General features: G+C 40.5%; 1 protein-coding gene across 12 annotated transcripts in view; it reads left to right on the forward strand.

Moving 5' to 3' along the window:
- The window catches only part of LOC135498625 (CUGBP Elav-like family member 3-A), a 305,942-nt gene that overhangs the window by 242,449 nt on the left and 42,829 nt on the right, over nucleotides 1-20,664 (forward strand). For 10 of the 12 annotated variants that reach the window (XR_010449116.1, XM_064788983.1, XM_064788986.1 and 7 more), the window contains exons 4-6: nucleotides 1,494-1,622; nucleotides 3,711-3,790; nucleotides 4,364-4,396. Coding sequence is in view for 11 of the 12 variants with exons in the window: in XM_064788983.1 (XP_064645053.1) it covers nucleotides 1,494-1,622; nucleotides 3,711-3,790; nucleotides 4,364-4,396 (242 nt within the window). In the remaining variant the exon portion in view is untranslated. The remainder of the gene's footprint in view (nucleotides 1-1,493; nucleotides 1,623-3,710; nucleotides 3,791-4,363; nucleotides 4,397-20,664) is intronic. The other 2 variants (XM_064788988.1, XM_064788993.1) reach the window with 1 other exon arrangement.

The following is a 20,664-nucleotide window of genomic DNA, read 5'->3' on the forward strand; positions in this document are numbered from 1 at the left end:
AATGAATACCCATGTTAATGGGTTAAGCGCAGTTAATGGGTTTAGTACGAAGGCTAAATGTGAAAAAATCAGATATCTCGAAAAAAGATTAAGTCATTTCTGAAATGTTGATGGCACTTGAAAGTTTGTGTTGGGACCTTCAAAATGAATACCCGTGTGCTTTATGTAGTGATATCATTCAAGCACCGTGCAAACCAGTGATTCTAGTCACTTCAACCAGTGACATAGCCATGACAATTAAGATTGATTGCAATTCAACTAATTGGCGGCCGCAGTACAGTATGTTTTCATGGCTGTGAGGCAGGCTGCAGCCACTAAAATTGCTTGATGAACACAAAATGAACACCTCCAATGATTATGTTGATGATGACCATTCTAATATTAGAGAGAACACTGTGTATGCCAAGATATAAAAGTCATTTTATGGTCACTTTTTTCAAGCTCGGTATTGGTACCATTGTTTCAAAGATTTAGCAACCTTCAGAATATATTTTAGATATTATTAATAAATTTTCTAAAAGTGTTGTGTTTTGTTCTAAAAAAGTTTGCTTTGAATTTTGGAGAGAAAACTGAGAATACTGTGTATGCCAAGATATAAAAAGTCATTTCATGGTACGTTTTGACAAGCTCGGTATTGATAACATTGTTTCAAAGATTGAGAAACATTTAGAATAGACTTTTAAAATTTTCTGAATGTTTTGTTTGGCCATCGATGTGTTAACCAGCATTACATGTGGACAACTATAATTGAATCAAGTGAATTCATCCCATTATCTCCCATGAGTTGTGCCTAATTGATCGAAATATAATAAATATACAAAATGCGTCTCGAATTAATATACTTCTGGTTGTTTTATTGAATTTTTATAATGGATTTATTTAGAAATTATTTAGACTTTTAGCCATAAATGTTTGTTTTACCCTCAGCGGTATTACTCATAAGTCAAAAACCAGAAATTTGGCAACCTGGTGTGAATCAGCAGATTAAGCCCCAAAACACCATGTATTCCCCCAAAATCGTTGTTACCTGCAATCACTGATCAAAAACAGCTGATATTTTCTCTCTGATTTCTTCTTGCCGAGGACTTGAAGCTTTTTGGCAAATGTGCATATACACGCACCGCCCTACATTTAGCATCTTTATGAAAATATACCCTTATTGTATTATTATTTTTTATTATTTATTTATTAACCTCCCATATGGGAGAATAAAATTTACAAGTACAAAACATATAAGTATATAATATCACAGTATCACACAGTCATTATTAACAAGTTAAAATCGCGTAAGGTGCTTGACCATTTCCATCTCCCGGCCATACCTATTGCCAAAGTTCGGGTCAAAGAGGAGTGTCCTCAGCGAGTCAACAACACCGTCACTAAATGCGGAGAATCCCGGCCTCGCCCTTTTTTTTTTTTTTTTTTTTTTTAACTGCCCTTAACTGCCCTACATTTAACACAAACTTATGTTTCCCTCAATTTTCTACTTCCAGAGGACAGGAAGCTTTTTGTTGGCATGCTCAATAAACAACAAACTGAAGATGATGTAAGACGTCTTTTCGATCCTTTTGGTACGATTGAAGAGTGCACAATATTACGAGACCAGAACGGAAACAGTAAAGGTAGGTCATTTGCATATTATGTTAATGAGGCAAATGTTATTATGCTGATGAGACAGTCGAGGTGATGTTGCTGATGTTAAGACATTGTTTTGCCGTCCAATATGGCAATGATGACGTCCACAGTCTCTTTAGTCTTTCCTAATGTTCGAAATAGACTATCTCCCTGACCTCAAAATCATGTCATGGGTTTCTAATGCTACCCCCCCCCCCGAACCTAAAATATCTCATGCTATCTGTGCCAGAGTTTGCAACTGTTCCAATTCTTAATTTTTTTTTGTTACAACCTGTATATGACGATGCTGCACCAACAATATGATTTCCTATCAGCGCTTGCTCGCTCGGTCTGCCTGTTCGTCCAAGCAAACAAACCATTGGAACTTTTTTGGGACATCCTATACAATAGTCTCTGCGCTGACTCATGCTATCTTCAATATCATCAATATCTTTCGCGCTATCTGGGCCAAAATTTGCAACTGTTCAAAGTAGAGAGGTTTTTTTTGTTACAACCTGTATGTAATAATGCTTCACCCACATAATGATATCCCCTATCGGCGTTTACTTGTTCAAACTGCCTAGTAGCCCTATGGGCCAAACAAACCAATCATCTTATTTTTATTGGGGACATCTTATAATCTCCGCATGGACTATGGCCAACTCAGGAGACAGCTTGAATTCTAAAGATTGTGTTTGTCTATTCACAAAAATACATCATCTCTCCTAACGATGCGATCACGTTTTGTCTCATTCTCGCTGAGCCTATGCTCGCAATTACGACAGTCTAATTATCGTTAGTGATTACACTCGTTACTAGATCAAGATATATCGCCATGGTAACCATAACCCTGGATGGGACGGGATTAGTAATTGTCGGTGGCCGAAGCCTGTCATAATCTACCAATGATTTATTTGTTAATTAACCCGCGTTGTTTGCCGAAAATTAAACGAGTCTCGTATCATATGGCCAGCGCTGAGATAATTATGGTATCCATTTGATGTAATCATTCGACAACTGTTGAAAAGTGTGTTTTTTAGAAGTGATTGTTTATGTTATGTTATAGTTGGGGGCTTTTGGTGCAAACATTCATCAAGTTTTGCATAGTTGTCAAAACCCTGGTCTACACTGGCGAAGTTCTCTAAACATTTGTTTGCAAACATCACCAAACACAGAGTTTCCTTCTGTTTGGGTTGGACGCCCAGACTATGAAACAAATGCTAGCATTGCCGAGCAAATGATTGGCCACTCGATCCAGCTAGTGAATCACATGATCAACATCTCGTCTGTGATTGGCTGAAATCGTCCATTTCCCCCTCCCTCTACGATCATCTGGACTCTTGCATCTCTTACTGTGCTATGATCCTCGTAGTCGCTTTGAAAATGTTGAAATGCCGTCCTAGTCTGCCTCTCTATCGATGGACTTAGGGCGTGCCGGATTAAACCCGAGACTGAAGCTGACGTTGACCAATAACTCGTTAATAACCCGACAAAAGTGTCACAAGACCTCTTTCACATTCCCAATAACATTAATACTGGTTCTGAGGGTCAATATTACATCTCCTTGACTGACCTATAACCAGCCTCACACGGCCCGCTAGATGCGGCCACAGCTCATGTTTGCCTAGTTGGTGAACTGACGGCTGGACCATCATATTTCATCCAGGCAATATTGTTTGAACTGTTTTCGATCCTTGGAAACCCAAGTTGTAGTTGGTTTGGCTGGAGACACCAGCAATGTTAAGAAGAGGAGAGCTCGGCAGAATTCCTCACATGGAGCACAAGTTTATCGCGGTTGTGCTTCCCTTGCCCCACATGTGGCCTGTTGCCGAACTGTTGTGGTTCGTGAGTGAAAAAGACCGAGAACTTTACCTGTTAAAACAACTTAACCTGGCGTTATCTCCACATGTTAAGTCTGTTCACCTTTACTCCAGGGTTAGTGACAAAATGTGTTTTGAACAACTGGGCCCCGTGAAGAAGACGAAAATCTTGACCTGGTTGTTTAAAACAAGTTTTGACACTAACTTGTTTTATTTTTGCCACCAGATGTCACTTTTGCCACTTTCTAATCAAATTCAAATTCAATTTCTTTCCAGGCTGTGCATTTGTAAAGTTTAGTTCACACAACGAAGCGCAGGCAGCAATCAACGCACTTCATGGGAGTCAGACCATGCCCGTAAGTCGAGATACATTTATGACACAAATTTGAACATCTAGATTAGAATTATAAGGATTAAGAAGTGCCTCCTATAAGATATTATCGTGACAAATATGTTGCCATCAGAATGAGTTCGTCATGCTCTCTTTAATGAATGGTCACAACAGAAGAGTTTGAGCGAAATCTTTCAGAAAGTTTTAAAAAGATTTACAGCTGAAGTTTTGTTTTCTCCATCTCTTTTTGCACGAGGGGCATTAGTATGAGGAACAATTCATATGTTTTTTTAAATATTTTGTGCAAAGTGTTTTCATGAAATTTCAGATATTCCAATGAAAGTGTTTTCTCTTTAGAGTGCGATAAGATGTGTGTCTTGGCAACTTTAGTGGTTTTAGAATTTTTTTATTTCAAAGTTGAATTTTGTGTTAGTTTAAACTTCTTTACTTGATCGATCTGACAAAAAAACATGAATCAAAACAAGTCTCAAATTTGTGAGTTTCACAAATTGTTGATGACCTACTGCCTTACTGAATATTTCGTATCCGAGGCGGGTCTCTAATTGAAAATTATACTGTTTCTTCTTTCTAATTTAAGAATGGACATCCTGATTCTTTGATTCCATTAGTCGTAAGTCTATTAACAAATCTTAATGTTGTTCGTTTCGAAAAATATCAAAATTTGAAATTGAAAAATTTGAACGAATTTGAAAAATATTGGTTCCATTGGAAAGCTTGTTTAAAAAGCTTCAAAATGAATACCCATGTTGTCGGGTTCCAGTGGCTTAAAAATCTTGCGCTTTTGGGTGGTTTTTGTTCAAAATATAGTCTGTCCTCAAATTACGTGTTGTGTATTTTTAGTCCATTTGCATTACACTCGATTCGAAATTAATTTGAAATCACAATTTTCCCGTAAAAAAATCACAATTAAATTTTTTAATTTTTTTTCAAAAATTCATCCCTGAAAAAATTCACGCGATTTTGAAAACGTCTAGTACATGCTTAGTTTAATGTTGTTTGTGCACTCATTGACCCTAGTAACGAGTTATGGGTATACATTGTATTTCGATAAAATGGTTTTGGAATCATTTAGTCAGGATGTCGTAAAGAGTTTTAAGTTGTTGCAGAGTTGTACGTCCATTCCCAAATATTGTATATAAAGTCTAGTTCAGTGTGACTTGTCCTTGGCAAAGTGCCAAATTTGTGATGGAAGATACCTTTGTTTGAAATTCTTGTAGCTATATATTTGAAAAGTCGACGTTTACCAAGTTGACAGAGAAAACCTCCAAATCAATGACCGCTGCATTATTTTGCATGCCAAGGTCAGATTGAAACTCAAGGTCATTGAGAAAGGTCAAGGTCAAGTAGAGATATTTTCACAGAAAGGTCACATTCAAAAGTCAAGGTCAGTATGTCAGTCCTTTGTCAATTGATGATGTCAAGGTCAAGCAGATATGGTTCACAGGAAGGTCAACTTCAAAGGTCAAGGTCAATTGTGTTTTTCGACTTCATAATCTTCTTCATTATAGTAAGTCATGCGGCATTTTAGCCTTTAAAGGTCACTTAATGACCTTCAGAGTTCAGCATGCATCTTAAGTCACAATTTTGGCAACGAGCCAGGACAAAATCACCTGAACGGGACTATAGTTCTGCTTGTTGTACTGATTTAGTTTTGTAAGAAGTACAAGATCATCATTGTCGTTATAAAAGCAGCTTTAAAATGAGGAGTCCAACATGAAATAATCCTTCAGAAACTTCTTTTTTTCAGAGACTTTTGAAATCTTGCTTTGATATCGTTATTTTTATTCTGACCTTTCTCACTTTGATTTACATGTAATTTATTAGCTGTATCCTTTTCGCATTGTATAGGGATGCAGCTTTAATGCATTTCTTTGTTTGTTTTTTGGGGATACCCCCATCCTACCCACCCCCCCCCCCCATCCTCCCTTGTTGCTATATTAAATCTGACTCCAAGATACATCAAAACCTCCCATAGCGGATACCTCTATAAGGAGAAGTCATTTTAGTCCCAAGTTAACCAATGCTTTACAATTTGACCTCAGTAATCAGGACACATCCCTATCAAGGACAGGATTTGTCAGCCCCAAAGGTGTCCTCAATAGAGAGGTTCTACTGTACAAAATACTGTTACAAAGTAGGCATTTCAAACCCACCACTGTCTGATATCTGACTGGGGAAATCTTCTCTGCACAGACTCATGTCTTGTTCATCCTAATATCTATGGTCAAGGACCCCACAGGCTTGGAAATGTCTAAGAACGAATAAAGACAGCGATGTGGCACAAGACTCGGAAGTGACAGGAGTCCCACTAATCGTACTAATAATCTTCATATCTAAACGTCTCTTTTATAAAACTGCAACAAAGTCACTAAATTGCCGGTCCCGTCCCGGTGGGCCAACTAATCCTACGCTTCTATTGCGATGTTGGACACATCTTTTTTCCCTTGCAATATGACATTGTATCTGTCCTGGCCGAATGGGGTCATAAGTCACTTTTGACAGTTGCAATCTAGTGGTGGACATTGCTATTGTCTATGTAGTGTCCCAATGGTTTAGCCTTGCCAAGATGTGAGACATTTCTTTTGGATGTCTGCTTGGCAAGTGGTGTGCATGATGCTGCACTGGCAGATGCTGCGTGCCTGCCAGCAAGATCATAGGGTAAAAACCTTAAAATGCCTTGGAGAATTCGTCAGTGTTTTGCTTCAGATGGCTCGTTATTGGCCATGCTTTGTCCGATTCTGACAAAGTGACTATTTTTCTAGATTTTGCTTTGGGCTTTGAAGTTTCTGATGAAATATAGCATTTGTCAAAATATTTCTGCGTGAAATTACAAAATATCAAAGTAATTTTTTGTGAAATGAGAATAGGTTTAGCAAGATTTCTGGTGCAAAATATCCTGACTCGCTAAAACCATCGACACTCCCCGCCATTTTGCGTAACGACCCGACAACACAGATACTGAAAAAAACGCGGTCAGATATCTGACAAATTACATGCAGCAAAGTGACACGACATGTCAGCATCTGCAAACAACAATTACACTCGCAAATGTGGCCACCAACTCGGTAAACAAACCCCAGTAAAGATCTACAGTATCCCATCATGCATTTCATGAATATCGCCGCGTAAACATACAGCGTCCATTTCGCGTGGTCCGGGATCGCTAGAAATCTGCAAATATTCGATTACGCCAAGTGTCAACAAGCGTGATGTTTGGCGTGAGGCATTATCTCTCGGTTTCGGTTGCTATGGTCACCTGACCTCTGGGTTGACCTCTGTTGTATCGCAACTGATGATAGAAGAGTGTCCTAGGGCTTATTGAGTCACGAGCGCTTCATGATAAGCGAGACATAAACATTTATCTGTAGGATGGTAGTTTTCAAAAATTTTCATCAGAATTTGGCCAACAACTAGGCTACTAGCTTGTAAATGTTGATTTTTAAAAAATGTAACGTATTTTAAAAGTGTATTGAATAGAAACTTAAAGAATGCAATCTTAGCATCAAATGTATCTATCTGACATAGTTGGGTCATTGTTCTTGTGAGAGCCAAGATTGAAAGTTTGTAAGTTTTTGGATTTCACCCAAAACGTATTACATGTACTTCAAAGTATTTTGACGTTATATTATTTTCATTTTCGACATGCAAGTAATGCCGGAGATTCGGGGTCTTTATTCTCCATCGTGGAATTTATGACCTTGAAAGTTTCAACCAAATTGAGAACAATTCCAAACCGCTTTAATCTTCAATGATGGCTGTTGATGACAGGAGACATCGACGTAATTGTCTTGGCGGCTTCTCGATCTGTTTTTAACGGGGAAAGTCGGCACGTTACCACATTTAAAGTATCTGGTAATGAAGTCAAGAAGTCCTAAGTAGTTGAGCATGCCACTTCAGGACATTGAAATGACCTTGACCTGACCTTCAGACATAATCGGATCTGAAGGAAAAGTTCTTGTATTGTATCTAACCTCAGAAAGATCTATCCGCATTTCTATGACCCTTGACTTTTGAATTGAATAATCCCATTGGCCAAGCATACCTTGAATAGGTCCCACTGCGGTCGCTAAAATGCGTGATTTACAAAAACTTCGCAAAAGTCTCTTATTTTGTCTCTGCTTTGTTCTAAAAACTCACACAAGATGTCAGCTGTCAAGATGACGTTGACCTTCGACCTCTGGCATCAATCACCGCAACCAATGACATTGAATATCGATCATTGATCAAAACTAAAACCGAGAAAATCCCCGCAATTTTCGCAATAAATCTCGAGGGATTTGTTAGTGATAGGAGGGACTCTTGCACTCATCCCAAATGTCAATAACCATATCGCCAGGGTGATGGATGATGCCCAAAATCTCCTGCTAAATGAACTCAGATGAGTAAAAAATCTTCAGAATCGTTGTTGTGGACTTTGTGGCCTGTTTCGGAGTATGATGGCGGAGTCCTGAGTTTATTTGGTTGATTGCGGTGCTTATCGTAATAGCGGGTACTAACGGCTACATTTGCGGCCAATTTCAGCAGGGTTTGTAGATTAAGAGGGAGCTTTACCCTAACGAGAGCATTTCTGGGCACGCAGTGACTTGTGGTTCATTCTGAGATTATGAAAAAAATTGTAACAAAAACCACAAATTAAAAATCCCTGGGGGTTTAAGCAGCCCATGATGTTCCCCATCGCCGCGGTAACGCGACTATGTCTCATCCACCCGCCAACACCAACAAGACGGAATATTTATAATCGCGATGATGAATCTTCGCGCTAATTTGGTCCGACGTAATAATTATGCCGTCTCCTTGCAAATATAATCGTCGGATACAAAATTAGAATATTTTATCAGGGTGTGATATATCATGGGTGGTGTTATCAAGACAACCGCAGGGGAATTTAGACAGAAATTTCATGGAGTGACCAAATGGGGGAATTTATAACCAGTGGCAATCCTGTGGTAATCCAATGGTAATCCAGTTGGAATCCACGGGGAATCACAGAGGTGATGGGTTGTCATACATGCGCAGCTCTGCACTGCTGACAAAACTACCAGACTGCTGGGTATAGCGGGTCGCTGCAATTAGAATCGTTTATCGCCGCAGCCTGCAATAATCATCAAACTAGCTTGATTTTCTTTCACAAGGCAGCGATGACTGATTGCTCCCAAACCTTTGTGGTACTCACCTCCTTCACAGATGGCAATACCTGTATTCATCTAAAAACATTGTGATTAAAAAAGTGCTCGGTTTGAATATGTCCAAATGGTTTACGACAAATCTGCTCAATACTCTCTCCTCACGTCAATCTGACCACACCCAACTCTTCCATCTCACATTACGACGCTCAGCCACTATTTGTGCCGTCGTCATGGTAACCATCGCCATGGTAACTATGTAAACAATAGTGTACTAATTCACTCGGTGTGATTGAACTAATAATTAAGCCGTCTTGAGGAGATCGTTACACCAATTAACGATGCTCTTTGTTCAGAATGTGACGGAATATTAACCCTTTTCGTCTTTTAGAACAAAGGTCCCTCGAAATTTTGAAAATATGCACAATATGGCTAGCGTTACAAAATGAGCAAAAAAAGAACTACATGCTTCGAAATATGTTCAAGGCCTTATTTTCCGACTTACTATGAGTGGTTCATATCAATCTTCTGAGACCAATCTATCAATGTCGCGAGATCACATTAGAAATATGTTGACCACCAAGCTTTGCACGGCACCAGAGATCTGGCGGCCAATCTTACGGGGCCTAACTCCTGATCATTGGACAATTATCGTGAGTGGCCGAGATAAACGCATAAGAGATCAGTTGATAGCGTTGATGAAGGGCTAAAGTCAGCAGAACTGGGTTAACGCCCAGGATTCTTGTATTAGTACCCTTTGTGCAATGCCTGGTAAAAAGACCCTGCACGGGGGTTAAGACCACTGAAGTAACCTGCTACTGATTTGAACCCTCAAAACTTGAGTTGCAGACAAAATCACTTTGTAAAATATATTCCCAAAATTCTGATTTCTGCAAATAATGTTTTTTCTGTTTTTTCTAGACTTTTTTTCCTGAAAAGTTTTGATGGGGCGATATTTTATCTCTTAAACATGTTAGACGATGACAGCCGACTGGCCACTCAGCCAAAAACAAGCAGTCCAACCAATAAAATTGTAATCATAAATTTTCGCAGCCGGAAAATATACAGATCTGTCTACACAGCGGAGCCTGCGTAAAAGGCCTGGTTACTCTCATAAATTGTTATATGTGGTCACTTGTTATATACAATGCCATATGCAATTGTTATGCATGCAAATTTGCTGAAACTTGGTATGTATAGTATGTGTATATGTGTCTACACAACAGCATTGATATTCAGTACGTGTATAAGCAATGGGAAATTTTCAAATTCAATTACAATTTTCAAATTTTTAAGGAACGTATTTAAGTGTACGACCGCAGCATGGTCACATGACCATTCAATTCAATCACGGTATCAGCGTGAGGCAGTACCACCCAATCCCCCGATTTCTGCAAATCTTTAATTACTGCGCGCTAATCCTCGCGTTAATTACTCCGGAATTAAACTGTTTGAATCTATGATCAATCGACGATTTTCCCCAAGTCGTTTCGATCCGAACATCTTCATAATACCATATGAGAAGCTCGGTTGAACAAAAAAAGCTATTTTGCTAACGTGCGTGGCGCCATGTCTTAAGGGGATTTTGCACGGTCAGCATATTAGCCATAGTTTACATTTTCACCGCCGAGAAATGTACCTTCTCATTTCCTGTTTAAAAATGGTGCAGATTACAATACGGTTTCGTTCAGAAACTTGCGTACGGAATGCCATAGTTATGACTCTATGCATCAATTGCTTGGATTCCTATTGTGGCGCATGAAATGGAAACAAATTCAAAGCCTACCAGCCATGTACTTTAGGACGCTAAAATTGCAATGAAAATTCTATACTTAAACTTCAGTACAACTGAAGACGCAATCTCTGTGCCATAATTTGCGCAAAGTAGATGCAGAAGTGATATACATTGTTGCTTTGGTCGTGTGGCTCTCCCCTTTCGCAGTTTATACTGACCTGCTGTTGTTCTACCATTCTCAAATGGTCCGTCACAGATCCCATCTTTCCTTCCAATTTCGCCGAGCTCATTGCATTTGCAAGTCCAGGTACCGAGGTACCTGGTCAGAGTCGTTGTTTTCTCATTACCCACACCAGCTGACGGATTGCGAGATCTGGGGGAGTCAATGAGATGTAAGCTCCTTATTTTACCAGTAGTTGGTGGACCAGTTGGCCGGTCCCCTTCCTGGTCTCAATATTGACCAAGCCTGGGGTAGATCCATGAATTTACTACTAGTTGTCGGATAGATGGGCCACAAATACCTCTCGAGGTTTCAATATCAACCAAGCCTGGGGTAGATACTGGAGGAGGTGCAGATGGGCGGATGCTCTCCAAATTGAAGAAAAAAACTCCGAAATTGGCCATGAATTCTGATAAGTTTACTCTCAAAGTCACCCGGACACCTTCTCTTCGTGAAGGCCAGCCTTCCTTTTCGGCTTCCTGGATCCGCACCTGCACCCACAGCTTCTGGGGGATAAATTCTGTGTGCTCTCCGATGGTTAGAAAATCCCATTGAACCACCTGTGAATATTTTTCAATTTAGCAACTCTTGCCAACACCTTTTTGCATATCAGTGACAATGTAACTTGCCAACTGGCATAAACCAGTTCAAATTCTCTATTCAGAAAAGCGGTGCTGGATTTCATCCATCTTCTACATCAACAAAAACTCCTTCGCTGCAAAATATATATTCCTAACCATGTCTTACCGCATTAAACTGCCTCAACACAGCCCAAGCCTCATTTTAGCGCAACCCGTCCCATCGTCAACCAATCAGGCGCTATCAATACAACGTTGGAGTGCAACGCTAACATCGTCGATTTGTGCGTATTTATTGGATAGCCGTCGACTGAGTCTCGGGGTACGAAGTTTACGACGTGATTTCAAAGCTCTATCGCCGTGGTAACTACAGAAGTCTGGGCGGGTAGATAGTGTGTTTGTTCGTTAGCAGGAAACTATCGTCCATTTGTGATACATTTCATCATTCTAGTGGAGTTGGATTTGGTTCCGAGACTGGTACAGGATACTTGTTATAGCCAGCCGGGATACTTATTAGCGTCACCCATTTCTTCTTGTGCTTGGAGTTGTGTCGACGTGTTTCAAGTTGGGATCATTGCAACATTGGATTCTATTTCGAATCATCTGTTTCATTTCCAATTTCGAATTAGTCAATTTAGTGTAGATGGTCATTCTTGTAATCCTCCCGCATTCAAATATAAAGTACTGTCCACCATCTTTCATCCACAAACTTCTCCAGATGTTGGATTCTAGTTTCTACTTTGAAGTTGACAGTTTTGTCTCCACGTTTTAAATTAGTCATGATTTAATTAAGATAGCCATATGCTCTGTCATTTCAATGTAACACTCGGTCAATAACCCTGATAGCTCTTGTATGTTACATGTCTGCCATTGGATGGTGTCCATTTCATCGAAATCCACTCCATATTTTGTGATATTTTGCAGGATTCATTCGAACAAGTGTTGCTTGCAGTTTTCTCTTTTTGTTGCGGGTCTGCTTTTGAAAAACAATCTCTTTTGGAGGTGGTGGTGTTGGTAGTGGTGGTGGTGTGTTATTTGGTGGTCCCTGGTCTTGGTAGGCAGTCTGAAAGTTGGCCAAAATCTGCATTGAAATAATGTCTTTGGTGACCTTTGGAGGGCATTCGCCCCCTGCTGACATCTCTCCATACCCTCGGCCCTGCAGTGTGTCTTCCTAAGTTTTCTATGTAGTAGAAAAAAGCAAACTGTCCCAAGAGTCTATATACAGTATATAATAATCCTGTGACAGACCGCCATGACCTATCCTCAGACACCATCTGCCCTGGTTATAGCTACCAATGACTGATGTGTCTTCCTTATCTACGCTGCACGATTGGAACTTTTCCATGTCATAAGAACAGCAAACTGTCTCCAAAGTCTATATTTCTTACTCTACTGGCAAGTCACCAGGGACTGTCCTCTGACCAAGATCACGGCTGCTCTGGTTATAGCTACAGGGGACTGGTGTGTCTTCCTGATCTATGCTACATTGGAATCTTTCCAATCTCATAAGTACAACGAACTGTCTCCAAAATCCACATAGAATACTCCTCCGACAGATCACCAGGGACTGTCTTCCAACCAGGCTCACAGCTGCACTGGTTACAGCTTCTTGGGGTTGATGTGTCCGTGTCCCCCTGGTCTTTGATTCGTCACACTGGGCCTACAAACACTGTTGGACGGAGCCCCAAGCCCTGTCGTAGAGCCGTTCCTTCAATTCTTCGTTTGTTACCTGCATATGCCTATGCTTTACAAATGCCGCGACAAGTCCATTCCTAGTTAGTCGCATTATGTAGCTAGGAACAGTACCTATATGATAGAACACTGCAGCCCAAAGTCACATTTCAGAAAAACGACAAACTATCTCCCGAGTCCACATACTCTGACATGACGCCAGGGACTATCCACTGACACCATTCTCTGCTGCTCTGATCACAGCTACTGGGGACTTATGAGTCTTCCTGATCTATACCGCATGGTGCAGTCAAACGTCACATATCAGAAAAACGACAAACCGTCTCCAGGAGTCCACATATCATACTACTCCGACATCACGCTCGGGACTTTCCACTGACCGAGAACACGGCTGCAATGGCAACAGCAAACGAACGTCAATGTACGCTAGTCTCCATGGGACGGCTAATGGACCGTGTATAGTTGTGTACTAGGAGCTCGGGACTCGGGATTGTGCTATCGCTGGATTACAGTTTAGGTTTAGCGTGTTTGTCTAGCGCTTCAGAGTCAGAGATTTTGAAAGGACCGGGGAAGTGTGGAGGCGATGACATCGTGACATGGACTGAAAGATTTATGGCTTCTTGGCAGTGCTCTGGTGGTGGTTAGTAATTGAGTTCATGGCTGATTGCAGTTCTGTTTGATTATGGTTCATGAGCAATTTCATTGCAACTCTTATACCTAGAAGTATTATCTTGTTAATTATAGAAGTAATTAGGACAGTTCTGAAATACAATCATCACTAGCCGATATTTCAACACTTTTGTCATTGAAGCTCTTCAATGAAAGCGTAAGTGGCTGGGAAAAAAAAGCAATTGTCTCAGTTAGCAAGTCGTCTAAATTCACCAAAGAAATAGCACTAGTATTAGTTCAACTATCGAATAAAGACACTCTATGGAATGACACATGATGTCCCTTATAGAGAGGTGTCTTGATTACAAATGAAATTGTATAGAAAATACCCATTTGGGACCTAAACTGCTGCAGTTTAGGGGTATCATTTGCCCTGAATGACATCAAGGAGTCTTATTGGCCCCCTTCAACTCTGAGGGGGTATCCTGCTGAGAGAGATGTCGGCGAAGGGAGGTTCCACTGTCCAATGCTGCGGCAGGTGAAGTGATTGTCTTCCTGGAGGTGGATGGGAGGTTCATTGGCAAGAAAAACTGGTGAACCAAGACCGAATCTCCCCCTGCATGATGCCCTGAATGACATGACAGAGACAGATTGGCCCCCCTTCAACTCTGTGACCTAATCTTTCATACATAATGATAATACGATTTTACCAATAATATTTTCTTTCTGCTGTCTGGTTCAGCTTCCTGGCAATTGTCCATATCGTTGACAATCAATGAAGCAGGTTTAAGTGAAAAAGATGCCTCCTATACATGCTTCCCGAAATTGGTGGCTTGCATTGGAACTAACTTTTCCCCCCTGTCCGTCATTAAAGGCATTCAAGTTTGTTCGTCAACCATGACTATCTCCTTTGTCCCTCCACCATAAGGCTTAGTTTCCCCTTATGACATCACTATTTCGGACACTGACCGCCCCATTTCTGGAAAGGTGTATAGTATCAAGTAAAGTAAGGTGGTTGAAATATAGCCCTGGTATAATTATAGCCTCAGTGTGCATTAATGTGTGCACTACACTCTACAGGACAATACAGTGTACACGAAACTAAAGATACAAATATAGTCGTGTACATGTCAGTGTCCACGACACTATATTTATATCTGGGCTATAATTGTTCCACTATACCATATTGGTCAGGTGGCCAAAAACAGTGTGAAGGCCTGATTGCAGCTGCGGGATGTCATGTGACTTCTGCCTCTGAGTAGAGAATTCAATATGGCCAATCTGTAATAACCACGACCAAATGTTTGTGTAATTAGCTCTCAAAGAGTTAATTCATACTGGGAGACATCTACAAATCAAATTTGCAACTTAGCCATCTGTTTCTTTGTGTGACTGCTCAGGAGGGGGCTGGCGAGATCAGTTCTGGCTCTGATGAGATCGGAAAAGCTGCTGAGACTTATGTTTCATACTCTGCTCCTGTGAGCATTTGTGAGGTGCCACTACAGGTGGGCACCAATTGTGGTCTCAGTCACACCGGTGCTACCGGACTTACGTTTAAGAGCGAGTTCAAAATTTCATAGATGTTATAGAGACTTTAGCTGCGGCAAAAAAGTTGAGGTAAACTGGTCACCATATCATTTGCTGCTTTTACACCGCAGCGGGAGGTTCTCATAGTACACATGCCTTGCATTATGGTATTGTGTACTAGAGGCTACCTGGATGGGTCATGACTCCAGAGTTCGGGAGTTGTGGCTTTGAATGCCTCCATGAAGAGACGTATCATATCTCATGGAACTGTACTACACTGTGGTGGACTGAAAAAGAACCTGAGCAAAAGATAATGCGGGGAGCCGATTCTTAAGGTGTGGTGTCTCTCACATGAGGATATGACGCAGAATGACGCCTGATGCTGGCGTGATATATCCCATCATCTGCATTTGATGAATTAAACATCGTGAGAATCAGCAGTAAAATACGATAGTACGACGCGGCATAATTAGACTTGCATATTCTTTGTTATCGCGAGATCTTTTGAATATCTCACTGATTAATGAATAGAGCAGTCATCGAACTGTTTCTGAGTGAAACAAGAAAATAATAAGGGTTTTTCTCTCAATCTTTTATCTATATCTTATTTTACCTCACTAAATGTACACTCGATGCCAGTCCGATTTAATTGTTAATGCATTACATTTGATACGTTTGTGCCAGTGAGTTTGCAAAACTCCTAAAATTCTTGCAAAAATTTCACCGCTCCATTTACCCAATATAAGGCAGTGTTGTACAATTATAGCCACTTTAGTGTAGAAAACAACTGCCTGCGCATGTGAATGCATGCTGAGGCTATTTTGAACACCGTTAGAGGAAGGCAGTCGCGTTAATGGTATCAAACTAAATGTATTGAAAGAGCAGTTTTGCGCTGTCCTGCTTAAACACAGTTGGAGCAAAGACACTGAAGGTATTGAAGAGCGGATGTGACAAAAGAACCCCTCAACTACTTCATTCACTGCAGTTCAAATAAAACCTGAATTGTACCACCTTACTTTATCTGTCATTTTATATCAGGATGGAGTTAAGCACAAGCACTGGACCTTTCAGTTCGTTCAAATGTACAGCATTCTTTTCACAATCACAACATCCGTTAGATGATTAGATGACATTTAGATGATTAGATGTCAAATTTTGTCCTGCCTGCCAAGTTGCAATGAATATGCGACACCTGTTCAGCTGGAGTAATTAATATGGCTAATCAAACAATTTCAACATTGAAAATGTAATATTTGAATCTCGGCAGACAGTATCCTTAATATGAACGCGGTCTAATAAGACTACAAATTTACAATCCGCGACAATGGGCCGCCTTCCGTTTGCACATCTGCATTACATGAATAGATACAAGTTTGAATACTTTACTTGTCTGAAATCACACAACACTTGCAGGGGTTGTAGAGTTCAACTGAGTGTCCACTTGGATGTCCTGATGAAAGAATCAAACACAGAAAGAATCAAACAAGTGTACATGCATGGATCATTGATGGGCCAATGGATGGATCTATGAAGATTATCACAAACCATGTTTTACACTTAGATCCCATCATCGATTCTATGATGGCCCATAGTAGATCCACTGATGGCCCAAAACGTTCCATGGATGGGAGTTTCATCATAGGCTCACTGCCGGTCGGTCCCATAAAAATGAATGTATGCAGTAAATACAAACTTATTTTAGTAACAGTCTACAGAATTCTGGAAAATAAGTCTAGTTCACTAATTCTAACATAAATCCTTTGATGGCCCGTAAAAAAATTATAATGGATTTCATCCATAGATCAATGATGGCGCCATGGTTGGTACGTAGATGTGCTCCATCCATGGATCTATGACGGGGATTCTCTACATCTATCCTTTGGATGGACACTTTGCCTGTTAAGTAAAACTGGATTTGTTGGGCTGTTGTGTTGCTCCACCTAATGAAAAATCCACTTTTTGAGTCGTTTTGTGGCACTTTTCTGTAACACGGCTGCAGGAGTGTGGGTTTTAGAATTGCAGGGTTTTACTTATTGAATGTGGTGCACGGATTAATTCTGTCGAAGACCAAGTGCAAGTTTGCGTATGTCTGGCCCGTAGAATGAATGAAATATATTAGCCTACAAAAAAAACTCTGTGCAGCATGCTGCTAAATCGTTGTTCAATCCCAAATGCAACATTAAGTCTCTGCGTCATTGCATGATGTTGTCTCCATCGCCCAAATAAATCAAATCTTTCATCGCTTCATTGCGCAATTCACAAATCTTGTATTAACATAATGGGACATTCTGACGAATGCGGTTTAGTCGGGCGTGTAATATGTCCCACAGAAGATATGCGTTATTGTAAACCCTGTGACATTATACATCTGTCTCTGCTCTCAGTGAAGCTGGGGTATGGTTTCATGTTTCTTGTCGCTATCTTCGCGAAATCTCCTTTCCACAGAATACTTGCCAGATTCTACTGTGACAAAAGTGGTACCTTTAGAAAGTGCGTATCAAGAGATTTCCAATGAATAGTCATGTCAGTACATTTTGGTCATTCACATCTCTATTCATAACTTTTCGGAACCTTTCGGAACTTTCCTATGTCCCTTGACGGGCTAGTTTCATTTTAACACAGATTGCACCATTAGAAATTTCTCATTGAGAGCTTTCCAGTGAATGGTCATGTTGATAGGTTTACAAATGGTACCATCAGAAAGGGCTCATCGAGAGCTTTCCAGTGAATGGTCATGTCGATAGGTTTACAAATGATACTTTCAGAAAGGGCTCATCGAGAGCTTTCCAGTGAATTGTCATGTCGATAGGTTTACAGATGATACCATCAGAAAGGGCTCATCGAGAGCTTTCCAGTGAATGGTCATGTCGATAGGTTTACAAATGATACTTTCAGAAAGGGCTCATCGAGAGCTTTCCAGTGAATGGTCATGTCGATAGGTTTACAGATGATACCATCAGAAAGGGCTCATCGAGAGCTTTCCAGTGAATGGTCATGTCGATAGGTTTACAAATGATACCATCAGAAAGGGCTCATCGAGAGATTTCCAGTGAATGGTCATGTCGATAGGTTTACAAATGGTAACATCAGAAAGTGCTTGTGAAGAACCTTTCTATAAATGGCCATGGCAATAGGTTGCGATAGTTCGTAACCTTCTGGAACAATACCTCATGCAGTTCACAACAGATGTTTGGCCAATTCTGTCAGAGTTATGGCTGACAAAGGCGGATGAATTAGATAATTTCACGGTCAACGAAGCTGCAAGTCTGCATAAATCTTACGTTTTGTTGATAACATTGGTTTCGTCGTGGCGTTCTTACATGCGTTGTAGAGAAAGGTAAAAGAATTAACAAATTTCATGGTTGGCGATGCTGCACATTGGTAACAGTTGTTACATTTGGAGAGCTCAGATCCACTTTAGGTCTTTTGGGGCAAAGGCCACTTTTCTACCGTGAATCTAATGGTTTTTGCAATAAAAGTGATGTCTTATTACATGAGTTTCAATAGGATAAACTATGACAAACTAATGAATGTGATCTAGTTGGTTGGGCATTCATCATGTTGTAGCATCTTGACTGACATGATTAAGGTCTCGGCCTTTGCAGAAAATTCTGTCGATGTTTTGGCAAAGGCCATTAGTATTGTCTTGACAATTTCCCGCTTCAACATAACATTAACAATATACCGTGTTGTCGCGAGCTTTCCGCGAATGAGCGACTTGCTGCAGCGTACGATTATAGTCACTGCTCTGGCCGACAAAAAAATTATTTTCTGTTTGTAAAACCAGTGACTATAATGACCACTACTAACTCGTGATCACAATTGCAGGTCGCAGTGATTTATATCACGCGTTAGCGGAGTGGTTAGCTTGCACATCTGGCAGAATCAATTTTGGGTTGTTGACACCAGATTTAGGCTGTGTTACATTCAACTTTCCCAGCCATCCACCCAATATTGGGACACTACATAAACGACAGCTTGTTTATTTCTCTGAGAGCTAGTTAACCGGTCGAGTATATCATACTCAAGTCTGACTAACTCAGTTACTGAGGTGTTGAGACCAGACTTAAACTTTTCAACATCCCGCCCGATCATTCATCCGACGCTAGCCTCCTAGGACGCACAGACAACCCCGGCTCATTTCTCTAAAAATCTAATTACATTCGTATTAGTAATTAATCCACAAACGTCATAACGAACTCCAGGATCTTAACGAGCAGTCGTCATCCGCGTAATAATCACCGTGCGCTCGCTATATAAAACGAGAAACACGCCGAGCGTCGTCTGTTCGTCCTGTGCTGCTGGTCAGTCATCGCCACGGAGATACGGTGATTATACACGGAGTATAACGATTGGTTCGTGGATTAGTATTGGTTTAATCGAATTGTGATTGTGGATCCGTAACACTGTCTACTACGGAGTGACTTGGGATACATGTGATGGTGTGTTCTTGTTGTGTGGTAGGAGGCAAAATGTTATTTTCGTCCAGGTTTGACATGCATCTCATTTTGCTGGAGTTCTTAATCTAGGTGTTTAATTGAATTCTTCAAGGATTCCAATCTTGTTGATTGATTCATTATTTTCAATGTTTAACAATGGTTTTACGGATAGAGGTGAAATACATGTGATGATGTGTTCCTGGTGTAAGGTAGAAAGCAAAAGGTACTTTCGACCAAGTTGTCATGCACATGCGCTCATTTTGCTGGACTTCTGAATTGTCGTATAGGTGTTCTGTTGAATTCTTCAACGATTCCAATCATTCCCATCCTCTCATTATTTTCAATCTGTGACAATAGCTTCTAGGGCGTGGGGCGTGCTACATGTGATTCTGTGTCTTGTTGCATTGTATAAGTCGAAAGGCTATTCAAGTTCTTGTCTGCTAGAGATACATGCGTCTGTCTTCGACTGATGGAGTTCCATGTAGATGTTTCATCGGACTCAATTATACTATCGGAGTCTGACTTCAATTCTGTGCAGTCAGCAGTGCCGTGTTAGATTGGAGTGTTTCATCACTTTAAGGTACAATCCATTCATTCATACATCTTGTGGTTCCTCAGTTATCTACCTTTGCTATTGGTGATATGTAGGACTAGATAACGATCTTCTCTATTATTTTGTATTTCTAAATTCATTTGTGCATGTTGGCTCCACCGTGTGTCAGGGGGCAGTTCCTGTTGTTTAGAATTTCGACCTTCAGTTCTATTTCATGAAAAATGACTAATTAAGTACCCAGGTTGCTACGTTTTCTCCACTTCACGACTATTCTGTTATGAAGGCCTTGTCTTCGAAAGGTGTCTCGGGGTACCCGTTCACCGATTTCAGCCGAGAGCGTTGCTTGTCTTTGGTGACGGGGCTGAGTACGTCAATGATTTTTTTAAACTGTTATCGACTTCT

Source organism: Lineus longissimus, chromosome 14, assembly GCF_910592395.1.
Source record: "Lineus longissimus chromosome 14, tnLinLong1.2, whole genome shotgun sequence".
Classification (NCBI taxonomy): domain Eukaryota; kingdom Metazoa; phylum Nemertea; class Pilidiophora; order Heteronemertea; family Lineidae; genus Lineus; species Lineus longissimus.